We start from the raw sequence: 22,110 nt of genomic DNA, 5'->3' as shown, positions 1-22,110 counted from the left end.
AACATCAACAATAGATTACATTATGAAAATTTAAAAATAGAACGAGTGAGGAGGTATTCAAACGTTTTATTTATCTTTCCACGCTGTATCTAGCATTTTATCACTGATATAAGTCCGCCTGAGTAGGAGAAAATTGTTGATCGCCCAGAGCTCCTGGCGCCAACTAGCTCATCATTCCCGAAGCTTCGTTTCCCGTTTTTTAAGGGGCATTTCCATCACATGCTTAACTTTTGTTCAACATGGCATCTATAATTTTCAAAATCTTGAAATGTTTTCACTAAGAGAACATAAAAATTCACCGATAAAGCCGTAAAAATTAATTATCAAAGTGTTTTGAACTTTTGAAAATTTTATCCAAAGGGGAAAATTGAAGAAAATTAAGATAATCTAAAGAGTATATTCTCTAATAAAATGCCTAGATGACCACCAGAAGATCTTTTTTTAAAGAACTACGATTTTCCTTAATAAGAATTAAAAACATTTTTGCTTTGAAAATCTTCAAATATATGACTTTTAAACATTAGCTAAAATAATTTCTTAAAAAATGATAAACTTCGATTTTTTAAAAGAAGTTATGTTTTTTTAAATTTTATTATCCTCATGATTATAATCGTTTTTTTAATATGAAGAGTTGATTCTCATATGTAGGTATGTTTCAAATTTTGTTCCTCAAATTTCAAAGCTCAATGAATCTAGTACATTTCAACCATCGGGACCTGTTTTCACAGAAAGGAAAACAAAACACAAATTGAACACCATGGCAACTTATACTATTGCACGCAGAAAAAATGTAGCAGGCGTAAAATGCTTGGTAGACAATGAGATTTCTATAAATTTTTCTACGTGTCATTAGAACACGTGGAGTATTTTTGAATGCTAACGCCATTACTACCAGTGTGTCAAATACTTACTAAGCAGTTAAGGCAGGAATCTAAGGTTGATGGAAATGTGGTGCAGTGTTATATCAGTTTATCAGTAATTTTATACCCCATTTGACATTATTCGTGAAAATACATATTAACGAAAAACAGCAAATTGGCGAATGGAGTGAATTGGGACAGCCCAAAAGAATTTTGAAAAGCGTATAAATAGCACTGAAAGAAAGAAAATAAATATACTGAAATCAGTGTCTTTTTGTCAGAAAATGGGCTGAATTGGGACAGTTTTCGTACTATTTTCGCATTATTTCTGTCAAATTCAGCTCTTTAAGTTCACGATTTGCTTGAAATGGTGTATTTTGTGTACCTAAATGAAACTAAATCCAGGAAATGAAAATAAAAATTTGAATGATTTTAAAAGATCAATTTTTAAACAGTTATTTTTGTTTATCCCATGAGTGTACAGTGGTTTGAAACTCGAAAAACGTGATAATGGGTTTTTGAAGGCTTAAATGTCAACAGTCAACATAGGTTGATGATGTGTTCTGCAATGTTTTATTATTTTAAAATGCGCATATTTTTTTGTAGTTGTTTTTCTGATCAATTCACCTAGAAGTTAGATAATTATTGTATTTTTTTTATTCATCATCTAATCACAATAGCGTTTTTGTAAAAGTTTTTGATCATCCAATTTAAAAAAAAACTTTGTTCAAGCCATCAAAGCTCTATCTTTTGTTAAAACATGCTTAAAAGATTTTTTTTAAACAAACCTCAATAAACGCAAAATTTGGTTTAGTTTTTTTTTCGTGGCGTATTTTGAGGCCTACTTTGTATGAAAGAATTGTAACAATTGTAAAACAACTTCATTCAAGGTTTCAAGTCTCTATTTTGAAGTTTAATGGTACTTTCCGAGTTATTTCATTTTAAAATAGCATATTTTCTAGAATTGATATCTCTGAAAGTTGCAAACTTTAGCAAACGAAAACATGTGCATTTGAACGGGCAACATTTCAACTTTCATGAACATATAATTTCATTTGTATGTACAGTAGAACACCGCTTGTCCGAGCCACCATTTTCATACAAGATCCATGTATTCACCTAGCTTCGCGCCCGAAAGAAATGTAACACCATTGCAAAGAAGCTAATCCAAGTAGGAACTTTTGTTTGTGTGTGAAAAAAAAATTTTTCGTAGGAGTTTAGCTCATTTAGATTAGGATTCTAGATACTGTTATGTACATGTCCCAATTAGAACATGACAACATTTGCCATGTTATCAAATTTAGCAACCAGCATTTGAACCATTTTTGATGGATCAAATAAATATTTTTAAAGCAGTATAACGCAAACTATATTTATATTTGTTTCAACGAAATAAATTAAAAAAAGTTATATGTAGATAAATGTAACTGAACAATGAAATTATTTGTATATTGCTTCTAACTCAAATCATAATCATTTTCCAAATTTATGTCGCTATTCACCTTTTGTATTCATCCCAAGCGGGAAAAATCGGGATATTGGCCGAATACATGTGGAAACTTGTGTTCAACCTTATTCAATATTTTTCACTTGGTTGGCAAAGTCATGCTACCGGTGGTGCATAAATTCCGGGGTTTAAATACGATCACACTTTTTTGTTCAACACTTTTTACTAGGAGCCACTATTCGAAGCTGTTTGAGAGATAATTATATGCTTTTTGAATCATGCTACTTTTAATAGCAAGAATCAAATTATTCTGAACTTATAAAAATGGCTCATCGCTATGTGTAGTGCTTCCAAACAATATTTGGTATGAAATTCAGTGAAAAATTTAGTCATTTTTTTCTAAACAAAATAATTTTAAATCGCTAGGCACTTATTGACACAATCTTATATATAAAAATGGAGGCGTTTTCTTTGTAACACCATCACGTATGAAGAGTCGGTCGGAATGAAGTGAAATTTGGCATCCGAGAGTTTTTCGGGCCTGAGATGGTTCGTATAATTGTTTCGAGATTGTTACTTTTGATGGAAGGGGGGCTCTTATTCAAAATCAACTAGAAACGGGACAAAACTCGAACAACTTGAAGACGATTTTCATGAAAACTGATTCACGAGCACGAAGAAGATAAAGAACTGTAAACAATTTACAACAATTTATTAAATAACGGGTAAAACGAAGTTTACCGGGTCAGCTAGTATAAATCTAAAAATTCAAGTGCCCCAAAGGGAGAAAAAATCTTTTTTTTTTTTGTAAAACTCTTTTAACAACAATTTTTCACTTTTTGTTTCGATTTACCCATGCTTTGCGCTATTGAACTAAGAATCCTCTGTTAGGGAACACAATGTAAAGCCATGAACAAAACTTCCAAAAAACTTCCTCAACTTAGGTTGTAATTAGCAGGATATACCACTAATTTAACCAGATAAATGTGAATGCAGTTTTAGTCTACTTAATTTTTTCAACGATAAGCTAATTTTTTTGACGACAGAGTTCGAAACTTTTTCATTCTTTGCTACAAATCTCGACCTTATTGATTGTACCCATATTGAGAAATACGCAAAGCACTTCAAGCAGCGTGCACAGACTGATCGCCGAACTAAAACTTTGGTTTAAAATGTTTATGTTCTAATGTAAGGTCAGGTATCTAACGGTCACAATCCGTTATCAGAAACTTTGAGTTTCAAACTCACGACACAAAATGGTCCGACGAACAGCTGCTCTACAACAGCTCTCCTTCGAGGACGAGGCGAGACGATCAGATGCAGGATTTATCCCTTCACATATGTGTATTCTGCAATTCAAATAAGGACATTTCACGTAGATTTTTTCCCTACCTACATTTGTGACTCCAGTCATCGCTCTTTCAAATACTGTTCCGAGTAAAGAGAGGTCTGTGTCACACCACTCAGTTGGAATGTGCTGCTGCTGCTGTCGTGTATGGCAAGGTTGTAATTTAATACTTTTCAATGGAACCCCTCTTTGTGCAGAGGAATTTCGCTGTATTTTTCGCATGTTTCACCACAAATTGAATGCATTAATTAACTTTACCATTGCCTATTAATTAATCAACACAGATTGAATTACCCGATGCAGGATCTTCCTTGAGCACGAACCATCACCACAGTATGTAGTTGTTGGAACAATGTCTCAAATGACGACAACTAAATGGGCGTTGGGACATTTAAGCGATGAGTGCGACATCAGACCATGATAAAACAAACTGAGTTCTTCACAGTTTAAAGCTTTCGGAAAGGAAGAAAAAATCCCTAAAACAGCCGTGTTTTCAAGCTTTCAAGCCACCAAGGACCTGGTGACTGGAAGAAGGGTAAAACGAATGAAATGGAAAACAAAAACAACGGAGATTAACCCACTTTCTATCGTTGAAAAAATTATGCTAATATGTTGGCACCTAGGAAGAAAACCCTTCTTCAGCATCTCATTCATGCATTTGGGATTCCGCAGGATATACAGTATGTTGTCGTTTGTAGGACATTTTCAGTGTTGGAATTCGATTAACTAAAACTAATTTAAAACGGATAAAGACTGTCAATTAACGGTTGATTTAAGTAAGCTTCCAAGATTCGTTATCGAAATACATCAAAACTCCGAATTGTTTTTCTAAAAAATTAAAGATGTTCAAATGTTTGGCATCGTACTGTAGGGGAGTAATGACCAAATGCTTTGTTCGGTTTCAGGGAACGAATTACTCTACTAACGGCCTACTGCATCCATCGTAGGTATTTACAACTGCATGCACTCGTCAGCATCAGCCCAGAGCTAAATTCAGGGCACACAGCCCCGGGTAAATGGCAATTCCTCACTCTAGAAGAGTGCTACTCTGGCTGGAGCGGAGCTTTGTTTACAGGTGGTGGCCTGCGAAGTTTAACTCAAGCAGGACAAATATCAGGCGAATGAAGAAAAAAAAACGTACAAGCAAGGATAACACGTTAAGGGAGGAACGCGAAATAGCAAAAAAAAAAATACTCACATTCCAGTATTAACATAATTGAAAACAAAAACCATGTTTTCGTTCGGGTGAGATGTGGATGGCGATGAGGGAGAAAAAAAACCGTGTATCACGTAAAATTTGCTCCGTGTTTTATTAGCATGACACGCTATGAGTGCGTTTGATTCATAGAAAATCGAAAAACATTAATAGTGTGATTAAAACCATAAATTAATCTTTGAAATTGTTGTTGGTTTTGGTGAAGGTTAACAACTAACAACAAATTAAATAATTTATGTGCTCGTATGTAGTAGGTAGAAGGTTTAATCAGCTGTACTGTTTAAAGACATGATTCCTTCTTTTAAAGAAGTGTAGAATCGTTAAAAGTTTTGAAGGAAGCTCGGTAAATTTTGACTTCTTATTTTTAAATGAAGAATTAGAACAACAACCAAATCATAGCATACATTGGATATTTGAAAAAGAAGTAATAATCTCTACCTTTTATGTCTACTGGTTTATGTCTAAATGCGTCTAGTAACCGGGTGCTAGAATGTTTCAACTTTATTATAATCATACACTCTGAAAAATCAGAGTTCTAGCGGTAGGAACCAGTTATTCCTGAACGTATGAGTGTGGTCGAGATTGCACGAAATGTGCATTCTACCGGTAAATTTCTGCATGCGGGTTGCAAAACATAGCTAGGCTAGGTAGGATTCCTGTTAGCATCTCTCAGTATTCACTCATTCATTCATTCATTCATTGACTCAGCGAGCGTACACACGCCAGGCAGCCACTAGTATCCGCATGACGAGCGCCGAATGAAACAATCCACCATGCGGTGCACATTTTAAATTCTCGCGAAATACTTAATTCCCCACCACACTATGACAACAACACAAACCAAGAGCAGCGAATTATTAAGACCATTGCCGGTACACCAAGAATAAAAAAGCAATGAAATTTGAAGTGTACCGGAAAACTGTAGAATGGGGCTAGTTTGAGTCGCCTTCTAAAGATGGCATCCTAGCCCTGGTGCTAGAATTTCAGCTCAAACTCGCACTGTTCCACTGTAGGCAATTATCAAAAGGTGTCAGAGCGTGAATCATTGCTCCAAACAAGTACAGGTGTGTTCCGGTTTTATCACGTATGGCTTTGTTTCGTTTTTTCACTGCTCTTCAGCGCCTACTAGGTGTACGTTCTCCTTGGCGACCCTCCACGGATTTGGTAAGCAATCTTTAGCAGCGATTTTCAAAAAAGAAAGACAAAGATGCTCCCTTCAGTTGCTGACTGCAGCAATGACTGGCAAATATAAACAAGAATGCATATTTCAACCCAAGTTTCCGTTGTTTCATTTCTCAAGCGACGGTTTTTTTTTTGCAAATTGTGGTTCGCTACGTTTATTCTACACGTAAATTATACTTCCTAAATTCTATACGGAAGGCTATATTCTTGGTAAATAGCTAATTTGGCTTATAACTTTCATGTAGCATATTTACAAAAATCGTTTGCTCACTTCTGTGCATGCGGAGGTTTGGTAAAAATAAAATTAAAAAAACAACTCCAACAAAAAAAGGTGTGAAAATATCAACTTCTCGGCTAGCTAAGTGGCCGATAATTCCATTTCAAAGAATTACATTTTTAATCCCATTTCAAAACAAAACGCTGTTTAGATACTTTCTCAAAGGATATAGAAAAAAAAATCAGGTGAAATCAGATTAAGACCTTTCTTTCCTACCAAAAGAGGCTCAAAGAAGGCTTTAGCCAAGACTCGAGGATAAGATGAAGAGAAAAACAAAAAAAAAAAAATAAGCGACCGCAAAAAGTTTCCCAAGCAGGCGAATTTCTGAAAACAAAACGCCTACAGATGTTTGCTACGGCACTTGTGTCTCAGCTTTCACCATTTATGGCAACGCTGCCGATCACTTCACTGCCACTTTCTATTCTAAATGGGTAATGAAAACAGATGGGAGGAGAACGGTGCGCGGTGGCATATTATTCTCTTCCTGCAACCAATTTGTAAAAGAAGGAAATGTGTAAGATTAATCCTGTAAATCTCTTGATTCGACATAATTTTTTTGGTGGCCAAAATACAAGAAACACATCTTTTCAATGGCCTAGGTCCCTTTTTTTGGGAAACCGCGTGCTGGTCCTCAAAAGGTGTGTTTTTTCCTTCTCATGAATGTGATGACAATTCTCGGGATTTTAATTTTTTTTCTCTGTCTGCGAGGTTTTTCAGCAACACCATGAAGGAAGCTGTGAAAACGGTTTTGCCTGGTAAGCATTTTTCGTCGGAACATTCAAAATCACTGTAGCGTGGCAACAATATCGACGTTTTCGTCATTTGATACTTTTTTTCGGCAATGGTACCTAGTAGGCCAGCGTTTGTAACGCGTGGGCCATGCGCTAATCTTGGGTTTTAGTTCTCTGCCTACTTTAACTACCTAATGTGTACGTTCTTATACTGTACTAAAATTTTTAGGTAATGTAAATAACAAAGAAGTAGGATTGAATTCCTTTTAATACCTAATTGAAAACGATGAATTAGAATTTCGGTGGCTCTGGGATTTGACTCTTTTTTTTTTCGTATTCTACTCTGGAGACTGATTTTTTTCAAATGTGAAGTGAACAAAGGTTCAGGACTCTCGCCTGACCCCTTAGGACAGTAAACCTCAACTCGAAAGAGCTTCTAGTATGACAACCATTCTCCCAATAGCAGTAACCTCAACGATTGTAAATTCGTAGTCATTCGCGCCTTAGCTGAGCCAATATAAAAATATTAAGCACTCCGTGCGTTTAAGCTTTAGGCTCTCTGTTAACTGTGAAAACGATAAATACTCAAACTGACTTACAAACATCCAATGCGTAAGTATATACCTAGTAGTATATACAGTGTTGCCAATATATCTTTTTGAGTTTTTTTCGGGATTTTAAATTACTTGGTTTATTCATCCCAAATTGCCAATATATCAAAAAGCCAATATAATAATATCGACCAGAATCTATGTACTACTGGTTAAATTGCAGACACCTTAGCTCTGCAAACCCTAGTGTTTGGCACCTTACCCAACGACTTGGTGTACATGTTTGCCGGCGTAGCTTCTGAGTAAGGATTAAGTACACAAGGCACGGTTTTCGCCGGCTAGCTCACATGCATCCCCCGGATAAATACTACAAAGCCTGTAGGAGTTTACTAGCGAGAACTTGGGTATTCAATCCTGTTTTATTGTAAGTCCAGTAAGCTCAGTCGCTCGACATCACTCAGACTGCAGTACTTGCTGAAGATTAGACAAATGACCTGGTGCTAGGGATACCAGGAGTTCACGGAGCTATCGACATCAAATTACAATTTTTACTTATTTTTGAGGTCGTGTTTCAATGGATGAAGTATTAGGAATCTGGCCGTGCTGCAACCTTGGGGCCCCTTATGGTAGTTTGGTACTTGTCGATTTCTCATGATGAGATTCGGAAGTGAGCACCTTGACGACCTGCTGATCCGCAAGGTGATGCAGTGTCGGAGCTACAGGATATGTGAGAGCGCACGTAGACTACGCACACGGTACGCAGAGCTCATTTCTTGGAACGAGCAGGTGATCTGGTCCTTCCGAGTCGCGAATGAGGATGGCAGATGGGCATTGGGTAGGGCTGCTGGGTTAGACTGATTCGTTTTTTGTCATTTTTGAATTTCTCAAACCCTGGGGTCTAAAAAGCTTCGTTTTGGTTTAAAACTCATTCATGATTTTTTACAGAATTTTTAATCAACGTTAACATGAGTAAATTTGAACTTTTAGGTTTGTATGAGAAAATTGAATATTTTATACTGCTAATGGTTTTGTGACAATTTATAAATTCTTCAACGGAAGTTTTTACTCGAACAACTTTGTCGAAGACCGTAACTTCGTAGCTTATTAGGCAAAAAAGTTATTAGCTGTTTAACAGGGGCATGTATTTTGGCATTGATAAACAAAAAAAATCAATAGACATCACTGCTTGTGCCTCGTGAAGTATTGCATGAAAAGCTGTCACGTAATACCTCGCTAGGCACCCAGCAGTGATGTCAATTGAATTTACAATTTTTCAATACCAAAAGAAATACCCCTGTTAAACAGCCAATAACTTTCTTGCCTAGAAAGTTGTTCAGCGGTAAATATCCTTTGAAGAATTTATAAATTTGCACAAAAACCATTAGCAGGCTCGGTTCCACAAAAGAAACAAAAATTAGTAATGAATGCATTCCGTTTATTCCGGTACCAGAATGTTAGTGGTACAAAATCAACAAGCGTTTTTTTTTAAACTGACGAGATATTAGCTTAACATTAAGAATTGATCAATTATTTGTTTTCTTATGTCAAATGTGAGAGAGTTCAAGTAGGCGTTGCATTGAAAGGACGTCAAAATTTTTGGTCTGTTAATAAGGGTTTTCCAGAAGTAAGAAAACAGTGCAAAAAAGCTAATTGAATATCGAATTCAGCAGATTATAACTGCGAAGATGAATATTATTGTGAATAACGCTGTACCTAATGGAGAAATCCCGTGAATATTTATTTCGTCGGAAGATGTGTTAAGGGGTGTTGGTGGCAATAGGTCCCAGTATCAAAACAGCATCGGCCCTGCTCCTGCCGACTAAAATCGCTCAGATACGAATCAGTTAAAAATTTATCCTCTCGATGACAACTTGTTTGGTAAGATCCATCCTTTTAACTGATTTAAATTTTTACATCGCATTTTTGTTTTTATTAAACCTAAATGAAGCGTTGGGCCGTTAACTGCCAGTAACTTTTGCGGTATTTACCACATGGTTGGCCTGGCTGTAGTGATCTCTGTAATGCATGTTTACATGTAACAGATATTACGTTGAAAAGAAAAATGAATGACGCAAGTCTTTCATTTTCCAGGATGCTTATGTTAAATGACTTTTGGCTAAGTTGTTAGAAGAATAAGCTTTCTCATGCAAACGAAGAATTTTGAAAAAAATGTCTATTGAGTAGAAGCACTAATTATTGAACAGGTACCAGATATTGAACACTAGTTAAACATTTACCAATTAAAACAATAATATACAATAGAAAAATGAATCAAAATTCGTTGTGCCATTGTTGAAGCATTTTCCCCGAAACTAGAATAAAAGTTCAAAATTTGGCTTAGGTTTTTGACTGGATGAAGAAAACAGCCTGTTTTTGATTGGGGGGAAAAATGGATAAAAGACAAATAAACCTCTAAGAAAATGATATGAGTGTCTTCAACTAAGTCTTTTTGAATGATTTCTGGAAGAGTGGCAGCCTTTATTATCCTTATTTTCTTAAAATTTAACAAATTAAAGTGTTCAATCATTGGATCACAGAAAACGCCAATGTTTCAATTATTGAACGTTCAATCTTGCAGTACTCGTTTCGTAAAGAAATGCATGTACCAGTTATTGAACAAACATCGGTTGGTGTTTGGAAATATAAACAAACTGTTTCTTGGTTGCTAGCTCCACCAAAATCGCCCCTGCAAGACATACTATCACACGAAATACCCCTAAATATATGCTATGAACTTCAATGTTTGCGTGTTCAATAATAATTAGTACATTGCCTGTTCAATATTTGAATCATTGTGTTTAATCATTGGGACAAAAGTAATTTTGAATAAAAAGGCTTAAATAATAATTTCAAAACATATTCCCGCGTAAAAAATATATCGATTCGAAGCTGAGAAATAAGCTCAAGCTACGCTATCAAAATTTTATCAGAAAAACCTTTCGTTATTATTCATTGGCCACAAATGTGTTGAATCCCAAAGATGGTGTTCAATATATAGTGTTTTACCCTATATTTATTCAAGTGACTAACATAATCCTATATAAGGAACTTTCCCTAAATATTTAAAATCGTAGAGTTGCGAAGTGTGATTGAGAGATCGATGTTATTCGAAAAGTATATGTTGATCGTAGTAATCGAGAAATAATAAAAATAGATCATAGCAGCCCTTTTAGAATTTTAATAAAATCACTCTTGTTAAGTATCTCATCCAAATCACTCGTGTTTTCGGGCTTGTGATATAGCTCAGTTGGCAAGTCTGTTGTCTCCTGAGCCGATGTCCGCGAGTTCGAGCCCAAGAGTAAACATCGAACACAGTTGTACCGGTTAGTGGGATGGACTGAAAGCAGCATTTTAAGAAAGAGGATATCTTCGAAAAATTGGGTCTTCTTCGGCAGATGACAGGGGTGCGGCTGGTGAATTGCGAATCGGACGAAGCGTATGTCAATTTGCTAATGACCACGAGGCATAAGCTATTCGAAAAGCCTTTAAGATAGCTACGAACAGACTGTTGGGGTCTATTTAGTAACGCATGCCTCAAGGTGTCCCCGAAACTAGGGAGGGGCCCAGTCGTAGTTCTTCAGGACTTTGAGGGAGAGGCCGTCGTCCTCATCATGCGCGATGCAGTTGCTGGTACCACCAAAAGCGGTTTTCCCGGCGCTCAATAAACATTGTGAGAAGCTCGGCCATTTTCCGTCTGCATGCCGCAATCGGCGTTGAGGCTTCTTAAACTAAAATGTTAGCAAGCCAGGTTTATGATTTTTTTTATCGAACAGAACTCTATTTTTCATTCCTGAAAATGCTGTGATATAACTTAATTGATTATGAAATTACTGTTTAAGGTTATGTTATCTGGCCAGTTTCGATCTGGTTACCAATAAATCCCAAACTTTTTCATTGATGTTTTTTTATGTTTCTTACATAATGTATCGGCCTTATCGGTGAAAAGTTACGTCCTGTTAAGTAAGTAATGAAATTTTATAGCCGATTTATAAAAGATTAAAATAAATGAAAATGGTAAAAATGAGCGAATAGAATTTTTTAGAGCATTATCATCACATACCAAATTTTTGTTCAGCACGGGACAAAAACTATGGAGTGGTAGATACAGATAGAGTTGCATCTACCACCACACATTATTAGGCGAAGCATGGTGCAATTTTTTGAAATCGTAAATTTTTGCTCTAGCAATGCCAACATATTGCATGCAAGTAGCGCACAAACGAAAACAGCACAAAACGGATCGTCTGAAAGGGAGGAGGGATTTTTTTGTAAGTGACCTTACCCAACAGGGGAGGAGTGCAATGGACCCTACCTACATCGGGAAGGTGAAATAATTTTTGGGTTCTTCAACATAGGAGGGTGAAATATTTCAGTTTGATGTAATCGAAGTAGGCTTGCGTTACTTTCTTGAATTTTATGACCGTTTCATTGTCGTTTTAAAAATATCAAGGTAAAATTCACTGGAGTGAGTTAGTAGAAATTGAACGTCTTTTTTCAACCATCCCAAGAATGGATGGAAAGGCTATCAAATTTATTGAATCGTATCGTATCTAAACGATTCGGGAGGCCTATTCTTGCAAAAAAAACCATAAAATGGGCAATGTGGTGAAAGACGCTTCTAAGCAGATTGATTTCGAGAGACTTTCTATTCTCCTTGTAGGGTTGCCTATTCAATCATGTGTATTTGAACGGATTGTAAACACATACTTAAGGGTTGAATTTTTTTTCGCAAGTTATACATTGATAGCTGAATTCGTTGACCCTTGAAGTCGATCTCAGGCGTTCAAAAGTATGGGATTGTAACAATTTCTCAGCTAGTGTACAAAAGTTCCCTGCCTATACTTTTAAAACAACTTAAAAAACGAAAATAAAACCTGGGTTGACTTTTTAAGGAACAGTGGAATCGATTTCAGTTTATTTCAATTCAATCAGAAAATTCTTAAGATTGTACTAAAAACAGGAATAAAATTCCCCTCAAGACAGAATTGAAAACATGCCATCGAGTTGCTAAGAATTCAGCAGCACTATTCCGATAAGCATGTTTTACCATTTTCTACACCCACTATTATGTCAAAGATCGATCTCGAGTAAATTGTGTGCTTCCACACTTGTATATCTAGTATCTGCAGTGGAACAGAAGATGGAGAAAAAAAAAGCCAAACGACTGAACTGAATTGAAGGAGAATCTGACTGCGTGCCGAGTGCTTCTTATACGTTTCTACTACATCCAGGTACGTACGTATTCTTCTTAAGCGGGCAAAGAATAAACGGTTCAAGGGTTTACAAATCGATATAATGGAGCTTACCTTTCAATCAGCTCGTTAGATTCTGTTCCGGCAAATTGATGTTTATTCAATGATATGGAATTTCTTCCCGTATCGGAATACGTCTTTCGTTTAACATGGATGTGACGTTTGCCGAATAGGTACACCAGCTTCTGGAAAACGGACAACAAGAGATGAGCCACATTTTTGATGGACTATACATAACTACATATACGAGTGGGTATGGGATGTATATCTATGGGGTTGACGATATCCGAGTGTAACGAGATGACCATTTCCGAAATTGGATTGTTAGCAAAGTGGCAGTGCGGGATTCGAGAAGTATATCATCGTTGACCTTTTCAAGTTCGATATCATGAGCAAATCAAAAGCGGGTGTGCTTTATGTTGATAGCTGCTCCACGTAGTTCCCTCTGTTTTCTTCTTAACTTTTTTGTCTAGTGTCATGAAAAAGGATCGCTTTTTTAATGGAGAAGCATACACTGAATAAGATGTTCGAGAAATAATGTTCAACTACAAGAATCATTTAAAAAAAAATTTAAGAAAAGCTTTTGCGAAATTATTCAGTTCAGAATCTAACATTTCAGGAAAACGACAACCGCATCTTGAAGCCCCAATTTGCCTCAATCATTCTTAACACCAAAGCATTATTTTGTTTGATTTCTATTCCTGTCAAGCGGTGTAATAATAGTCCTGGTCAAACAGATTCTTACCGAAAGACGAACTGCGTGACGGTCGCTGTCAAAAACGGTTCAATTTTCAACCAGTTTGTTTCGAATAAACTATTTCCAAACAGCACAACTGAGTAGGCCTTTTTGCTGTTAGCTACCAATCATAGTCGGCTGACTCTCAAATAATGACCTCATATCGGTTTAATTTGTAAGTAGGCAAGTTTTCAACAGAGCCGCGCTCGAAAATTTCGTGTATTTTCGAGTTCAAATCGTATTTAGAGATGTTGATCGGCAGATTAGTCCCGGGCTACTGAGTTATAATTTAAAGCATCATTCTCTTTGATTGCACAATACCACCGAATCTATCGCGTTCATCTCTCAACATAGATACACAAGTCGCTTTTGTTGAGCAGTGGACCAGGTAGCTAAGCGTTATAATACTTCAGCAAAGAGATGCCAAAATAATAAGAAAAAAAGTTCGTCGGCGGAATGTGGGCGTGCTTTTTCCTTATGGAATTATTACCGCGCAAACCGGGCAATAGCTATGTAGCAGGCGAGCAAGTATCAAAGGAATCCGTGAAAAATGTGATGAGGTAGCATTAACATATAATTATTCAATTATTCTATCAATATCGATTTAAAATGATTGCTTGTATACTCTTTTCATATTTGTCCGGCCGACCCTGTTCTTGCCTCGTCCGTTTCGTTTGCTTACAGTACCTACTGAGTGTTCTTTGATGTTTATTCCTGGAGTTGGGATCTAGTGATTTTTATTCCTTTTCTGTTCCCTACCATTCCAATCCAATATGGATTTGAGCTTTCAAAGTGTCCGTCAGAGGTATATCTATCATTACAGACCATCGCAAGTCTGGACGCGGTTTGTAATTCCGAATCCAAGTGAGCTTGTTAGCAATGCAAAAACAAAGTGGCTTACTGCTATGCATAGTTTGGTTAGATTTATGTTTAGTAGGTTGGTTAGAGCCTATGCACAGTGGTCAAAAATACGAAAAACGTGATCGTTGTTATAACTTTTTAGGTCACATTTTAGCATATTGGTGTCTTCGGAGAATTTTGTCAGTAAAATCAGCTCTATAATAAAAAAACTATTATTTTTTGATTAATCCCCCTACAAGTGAGATAAAATTTCTAACTTCTCTGTTATAGGTTTTAGCTCTTTGATGTCTTGTTTAAATCAAATTTTCTACAACTTTGCCTCAGATGCCAAGTTTCTAAAAACATTATTATCCGAGATATCGGCCAAATAAGAAACTTAACCTCTAAAAATCAGTTTATTAATAATAACTTTTTTCAGTTAATTTTAAGTTAATTAATATGTTCCACAAAGCTGTTCGTCTTACTAAAATACTTCACTTTGTTGAACATTTCCAGTTTGTAAAATGTGATACTGACCTAAAAAAATTATAAGCAACGATCACGTTTTTCGCATTTTTGACCACTGTGCTATGGCTAGAATAAATATCAGTTCAGGTTTGTTCATTCTCTATCATCTTCGGAAATTAATATCACAGTTACAATTCCGGGAATTGAATTCCCTGGTCAATGTTGATGAAATTATACAAATTGATTAAATAAATTTTTTCTTTTTAATTTTTCAGGCTTCCCTCACCTCAAATCTACCTTTGGTTCGGCCTCCAGCCCATGTTTACCAGGTATGTACCACAAGACAAGTAAATTCCAATTTTGTTGAAAATCTTAAATTCTAATGTTACATAACTAGCAAAGTGAGGTAAAAATATGTAATATAAACAAAGTAAAACACACGTACAACAATTTTCCTAGTTACGAGGTTCAATTGGTTCCTCTGATAACTGGTTTTTGGATTTCTTGTTTAATTTTGAGTTACTAATCGTTTTTCAGATGTTATGTTGATGGAGTTTAATCTAGGCTTGCCAGATACTTTCAGAAAAAAGCGGGACATTTCACGAAAAAAAGCGGGAAACAGCGGAAAAAAAGCGGGTCAATTAAGATAATTAAAAAAATAAAGTTTAGTTCTGTAGCCAAACTTATACGTTTACCATCAGCCAAAGTTGTTCATAGAAAGAACACTAAGGTTTTTTTTAACGCAGCTTGATTTTGCTCAGTTTTTCTAACATGACTTCTGTTTACAGTGATTTTTGCCATATGCACCGTTATTTTTCCACATTCTCGCAAATTTACACGTTTTTTGAGAGAAAATATTTCAAGTCGTACATGTGAACGGCGGATTTGGTACCGCGTTAACAACCATTGTTTAATTTGTATAAAAATAGTTTGGTAATTTGTTGAAAAGTTTGAAAACATCAAGAAAACTTTCATCTTCATATACAATGGGCTCAAATAAGGTGGTGCATAATATTTGGAAATTTAACTAAAATTTCAGCGAAAAAGTTCATCTCAATAATTTTATAATTTATGGAGGCAACCTAAACAATTTTTTTTTCATACATTGGCTTACGTGCTGCAAGAACACTTAACTGGATCAGAATCTTGTAATGCTAAGAGCTTTAGTTTAATTCTGTATTGTCTTATATAAGCTATGAAAAATGCTGCTTATTTTGAGAAAAAGTTGATTTGAAAGGTTTTCTGTTCATCATAGAATCCAAATTGAGACTGAAGTTTGATTTTTTTCGGTGTCAGTCAGTTAACTTTGTAAAAGTTTTCCTAGAAAAAAAAGCGGGACATTTTGAGGAAAAAGCGGGACAGCGGGACATTCAACAAAAAAGCGGGACATGTTCCGCTTTTGCGGGACAGATGGCAACCCTAGTTTTATCAGTTTATTGGGTACAGAAAAACGAGGTCTACAGTTGATCAGCAAGTAGGGATGTGATAGATCCCAGCATTTACAATACCAACAAAACATCGGAAATTTATGGCAGAACGATTCAAATATTTTGGTCAGCTCTTTTGTTGGAATTCATCCTGCCACAATTTTGACTGGAAATTGTTAATGACGGTCTCTAATGTGTGTTGTGAGCCTACTTAGTTAAATAAGGCCGGAACTAATTTCAAATACTTCTTTTGTCACACGGAGTTGAAACATCGCGATGGGTTTAAAATCCTCAAAAAAAAAACATCGCAATGGGGGGATAATAAAAAATATTGCGTGGAAATGATAAACTGGAATAAATTACACGAAAGCTTGTCTGCAACAAAATTGCATACTACATATATCATTGCACTCAACCTATAAATGAGGTAATATTCCACAATTTAGCTTTTATTCTTGTAATCTTTCAGATATTTGATACATTTTTCGAAATTTCCATAGAATACTCCAAACTTTATTCATTCCCCCCCTTCGGGTTCTTTGGAAATTTTAGATGCGCGAGGGAGAGGGGAGGGGGGTTTCCTTCAAAATCCATCATTATCAAATTGTTAGCTGACAACACCGTTGATTCTTCAAAGAATTACTGTGTGTGAGTGGTAGAAAAGTATGCAAACCCTGTCAAAAATGTTCACAAGGAAGTCAAGTCTCATACCAGATTTGTTTAATATTGAATAAGCGAAAACTAAGTGTAGATCGCTGAAATGTCAGAAAAAAAATCTCCGATAAGCTGAAACTGTTGCCCAGTTATGAGTCATTCAAGCCTAACTTCAAACAAGAAATTTTTGATTGTTCCAGAACTCGTAAGCTGTATAGCCGGTACCGAGGCTATGTGACAGATGATTTCTGATTAACGACAAAATTTATGAAAAACCCTATTTCAAACAAATTCCAGCATTTGAATCCTATACCATGTCTGCTCGTGGCAAGGTCCCTAGCATATTATAGTATGTTTTTGTGGTTGTTTTGTATAAAATATAATGATTTGCCAAGATTCCGCTCCTGTGAAAAAAACAACAATTTTCAAATCGACAACTTTGGTTTTTGCTGTTTTTTAAAGCCCAAAAAGAGAAATCTTGTATGTACCCTTCGAAACCTACGATATATACTAATTATAATTTAAGTTAGGGTTACCATATCTCGAAATGCTATAAAGAGTACAATAAAAAAAAATCCAAAAAAGAAAGGAAAACTTTATAAAATTAAAAAAAAAAAAACAGAGTAATTTAAAGTCATTCAAATAATGCTAATTTGCCTGCTTTTAAAAAAAAGGTTGGACCGGCCTGGAAAAATCTAAACCAAAAGTACATTTTACATTATGTATGATTTTTTCGAGCTTGTTTCATCGAAATACACGTGAAACTTTTTTGGAATTGTTAAATTTGAATTGCACACTGCTGATGTGACTCGATAAAAATAATTTTTTATGTGTTCATTTTTCACTTTTTCTTTTGAATTTTCATGAGAAAAGCCTGGAATTTGGTCAGATTTGCCCGGATATTGCTCAGTTCTTTAATTGATTTTTTTTCTAATCCAATGCCCAGATTTTGTCTGAGAGGCGTTAGATTTAAGTGTTAGATTTGAATGCTACGAAGCATTTGAGTATATTGCTTTTGTGGTATTTGATAACTGTTCGAGGGTTTCTTGCATACTCAAAGGCGCTTATTGCGCTCACTGTAAATTACGATTCAAAGAAGCCTTCATGAATACAGGGTATATAGATAAGGTTTTGAAAGTTATTGCCAGTTTTTTTTCGTATTTCTTGTATAAAATGTGGTAAACACATTTCATATACTAAACAAACAAGTTCATTTTTTGATTAAAAGGTTCTCATCAAAAAAAGAGGACATTTCGTAAAATTTTACAAAAAGAAGAGTACGCCGATTTCTCGATCGAAAAAGAGTACATGCACTCTTAAAAGAGTACGTATGGTAGCCCTACTTTAAGTTCAAACTCATGATGGTTTTACCACAGATTTTACTTCGTTATTGTCAGATTTTTTCAGCAGAAATTCTATTAAAAACGCTTTTAAGGGGCTCAAAAATAATCAAGTTTTGTTAATTTCGAAACAGCTGTATCCACTAAATTGCCCTCAGTTTCTTTTAAAAGAGAAGTATTGGACCGAAGAGTAGCAGAAATTGAAGGAGGAGAATGCAGACACTTAAAATACAGGTTAGAAAAGCTGTTCAAAATCATGACTGAAAAAAGTGTGCGTAGGCCGATAGGAGGTACCAAGAATAAAGTAAAAAAAATTCTTACAAAAAAAACGATATATATTTTTTTAAATTCTTTTTCATGAATTGTCATAAGATTACCTTCATGTCGATCATAGAAGGTATTTCAATCAAACGTTTGGTTTTCGAAATACACGCATTCGTAACTGTCCTATTTCTAAAAGAACTATTTATAATTCCCATTTTCTACAGTTTGGCTTTTGCTCTTTCAACTGTTCGAATTTTCGATGAATTTATCAATTTTTTCTTTAAAATTCCTTAAACTTGATGTATTCTACCCTTCGGAATTTTTGGAAAAATCGGAGTGTCAAAAAAAGAATTTGATATTTGTTTCGGAATAATAAAACCCCATGAATGTTCTTTACTTCAGATTATTCTTAGCTTAGCTTAGCTTAGCTTAGTTGACTGAACTCTTGACTTTAATCATTGAACTTGAAGTGCTTAGATATGACCATTTATTTAAAGCTTTAGATAACATATTTGATTAGACTTTGTTCAAATAACGCACTTCAAATTCCATGATCGCTGGCGTGGCTAAGCAGAACATGTTCTACCTCGCCAATGGTTGCTACTCCGTGATTGATCGAGGCCATCAGTTTTGTGCAAGGGCCAAAAGAATGGTGCTTGGAACTAGCAGTTCATTCACAATGCACAAAACTCATGCTCTCCCTTTGAAAATGATCAATAACGGCGCCGGCCACGTCCTAGTAGTCAATGAGGAATGAAGGAAGGATTGTTAGTAGGATACTTCATAGGATCAATTAACAACCTTTTGTCCCTTCAAATTTCAATGACGAATTTTGAAAAATTCAGAAAAAAAGGTAAGTCAATATCACCAACTATAGAAACCGTCTATACGTCTGCGAATCTATATTAAAATATCCAAGGAAAGGGTTGGCACAATTTTCCCGTATGTTTGGATAACGTGCCGCTATTAAGCCTACCCCCATTCTGATCACCAACTATAGAAACCGTCTATACGTCTGCGAATCTATATTAAAATATCCAAGGAAAGGGTTGTGTTGGTAGGGGAAAGGTTCTAGATCAGGAACCATTTTGGTCAATGGTGCGATCGAGTTTTCCTACACTTCCTATGCCCCTAGATTTTTCTTAAGGAAACTCCTATTTATTCCTAAAAATAAATTTTAACAAGATTTTAATTAGATTGTAATGTTTTCTTTAACAAATATACAAAAAAAAATTGAAACAAAACAAAAGGGTGGAGAAAAGCTATAGAAATATTTATCTTTTAATTCAATTAGGATTGATCTTTTAGAGCTCAATACTCAGCTGCATTAAAAATGTTCCTGAGTTATTCATGCACTTTCGATCAAATGTTATGATTTCCATGATTCAATGTTGAAATTTTGAGAAAAATTTCATAAAATGCATAAACTACCTTGAAACACAAATAATCATAGTCAGTTTTACTTTGTCAATGTTAAATTTTTAATGAAGGAATGGAATTTTTAGTTATGATCTTGTATTATTCATATGAATATTGAGCTCACTACCTTCTGCGGTGGGAAAACGCCTAAAAGTATGCTTAAAACCTTCTATTCAAAAAAGCTCAGAGGCTTTTTTGCACATTAACTTGAATGCAACCCTTTTTTGTGTGCAATATTTAAAAAAGTAGAAATATTTCATAAGTTGCGATTAAAGTTTTGAACTCCACTTAAAATTTTTGGAAATTTAAACATTTGCTGCATATTCTTATGTTGAAAGAATAATGAATTAAAAAAAACATGTTACTCATCCTGAACTTAAGCTGGACATCTCCTCTCTAATGCTCTCCAATGCAGGGGAAGTTGAAACGAAAAATCCTGTGTTGGTCCGGAGGGCATAGTGCTAGCCCCAGCAATTTTGTCACTCGGAATAATTTTAAGTTTTCTATATTCAAACACTCAATTTCACTTTACACTGGACTTCCACGAATTTATATCTTAACAAGAATATCCGTTCATCAATATTTTTAAATACATTAGAAACAAAATAGTAAATTTTCGAAAATTTTATGGAGCTAGAAAAAAATGCGTCAGTTGTAGGCGTCGATTACTTTGATCTCATACTTTACTTCAGATTATTCAGATCAAATTCAAGTAAAAGTTTGATTTTTAATGTAAATAAATCATCCTGAACTTATACACTCTACGATCAATAACTAAGTTGGTAGAATACTTTTTCTGGTCTTGGTGCAATCAGTGATGAGAAGTTTTATAAGATTTTTCAAATGAAACAATAATCACTTTGTTTGTGACATTCCAACTCTTTTCACTCAAACTGAATCAGTTTGATGTCTGATACAAAGTTGTAATCAGGGAATTTTCCTCTTAGATCATGTTATTGATATATAGAGTTAGATTAACGCTGAAGGTAAGACAAGCGTTTTAACACTGATCAGTATGATTTTGTCTTGGTTCCGTCAGAGACACCGTGATGCCACTTGCTTTCATGTTTTGTATGTTGGTTTTTTCAAGACTATTCTGCGTTTCCTTAAGCAACTCTAAAACCTAAAACAATGTTCTTCGGAAAAAATCGTTCGTGAAACAATTTCCAACCTTTAAGAATTTTTCTCCAAATTATATGTGAAGCCATGTTATCATCGATGATAATTCTCGAATTTTCATCTTATATAGAGTTTTAAAACAGTTCATACAACCAGTCTAGAAAAATCGTCGATATTTTTTTTAAAATTAATTATAATATTTTGCTTACCGGACTTGAACGGCATAATTATAATATTTTGCTTTCCGGACTTCAACGGCATCCTTTAGGTCTGCTTGTTCTGGTTTTCTTGCGTACTTACCAGGCACTTTTCAAAATTCTACTTGTTGTTGATGTAAATCCACAACAGAAAAAAACAAGCTAGGGCACTGGGACAATGGATGCTGATTTTAATCGACGTTGTCTTGTTCTGCTGTTAGAACTGAAATAACCAGATTTTTTGAGAAAATATGGATATTTTGTAATTGACATTTTAATAATTCGTAAATAGAAATTACCACAATAGAGAGTAAAAGTTATTTATGACGTTGACCAATGTTACCCCCATAATCTAAGTTCCCAAGGTTAAAAAAGGTGTAAAAATAACCGCCGGAAGAATGCTGATTTTCACTAAATTTTCCATATACATATTACAAACGGTACAGTAAAAGTAATTCTTTTCGATGTCAACTAATTTACCTACGGGTACCGTTTCTGTGTAGCATGAATCACATTGTCACATTGTATATTCAAATTCCAACCATGGCATCAAAGCTCACAAAAATTAAACAAGTCAACCAGCATAACCAAAAGCTACGCCACCCATCGTCGTCGATCGTAAAAGTTCAACCTAACCTCTGAAGCAATATTGCCGCATCATCGTTTGCTTTTCCTGGAACAGTTACCTACCCTAGATACATAGCCGTCCATAAAAATATTTCTGCACTAGTATTGGTAGGTCCTGAATGTGTGTTTGTTGCTGCATCACAATACAGATTACT

The 22,110-nt window shown here is 35.2% G+C and overlaps 1 protein-coding gene across 4 annotated transcripts in view; it reads left to right on the top strand.

The window, feature by feature from the left end:
• Window positions 1-22,110, top strand: part of LOC129744701 (visual system homeobox 2-like) — a 166,886-nt gene that overhangs the window by 4,466 nt on the left and 140,310 nt on the right. For all 4 annotated transcript variants that reach the window (XM_055737364.1, XM_055737365.1, XM_055737362.1 and 1 more), the window contains exon 2: window positions 15,184-15,237. In XM_055737364.1, the coding sequence (XP_055593339.1) occupies window positions 15,184-15,237 (54 nt within the window). The remainder of the gene's footprint in view (window positions 1-15,183; window positions 15,238-22,110) is intronic.

The sequence above is a fragment of the Uranotaenia lowii genome, chromosome 2 (assembly GCF_029784155.1).
Source record: "Uranotaenia lowii strain MFRU-FL chromosome 2, ASM2978415v1, whole genome shotgun sequence".
In the NCBI taxonomy this organism is placed as follows: domain Eukaryota; kingdom Metazoa; phylum Arthropoda; class Insecta; order Diptera; family Culicidae; genus Uranotaenia; species Uranotaenia lowii.
This window is presented reverse-complemented; position numbering and strand designations above follow the sequence as displayed.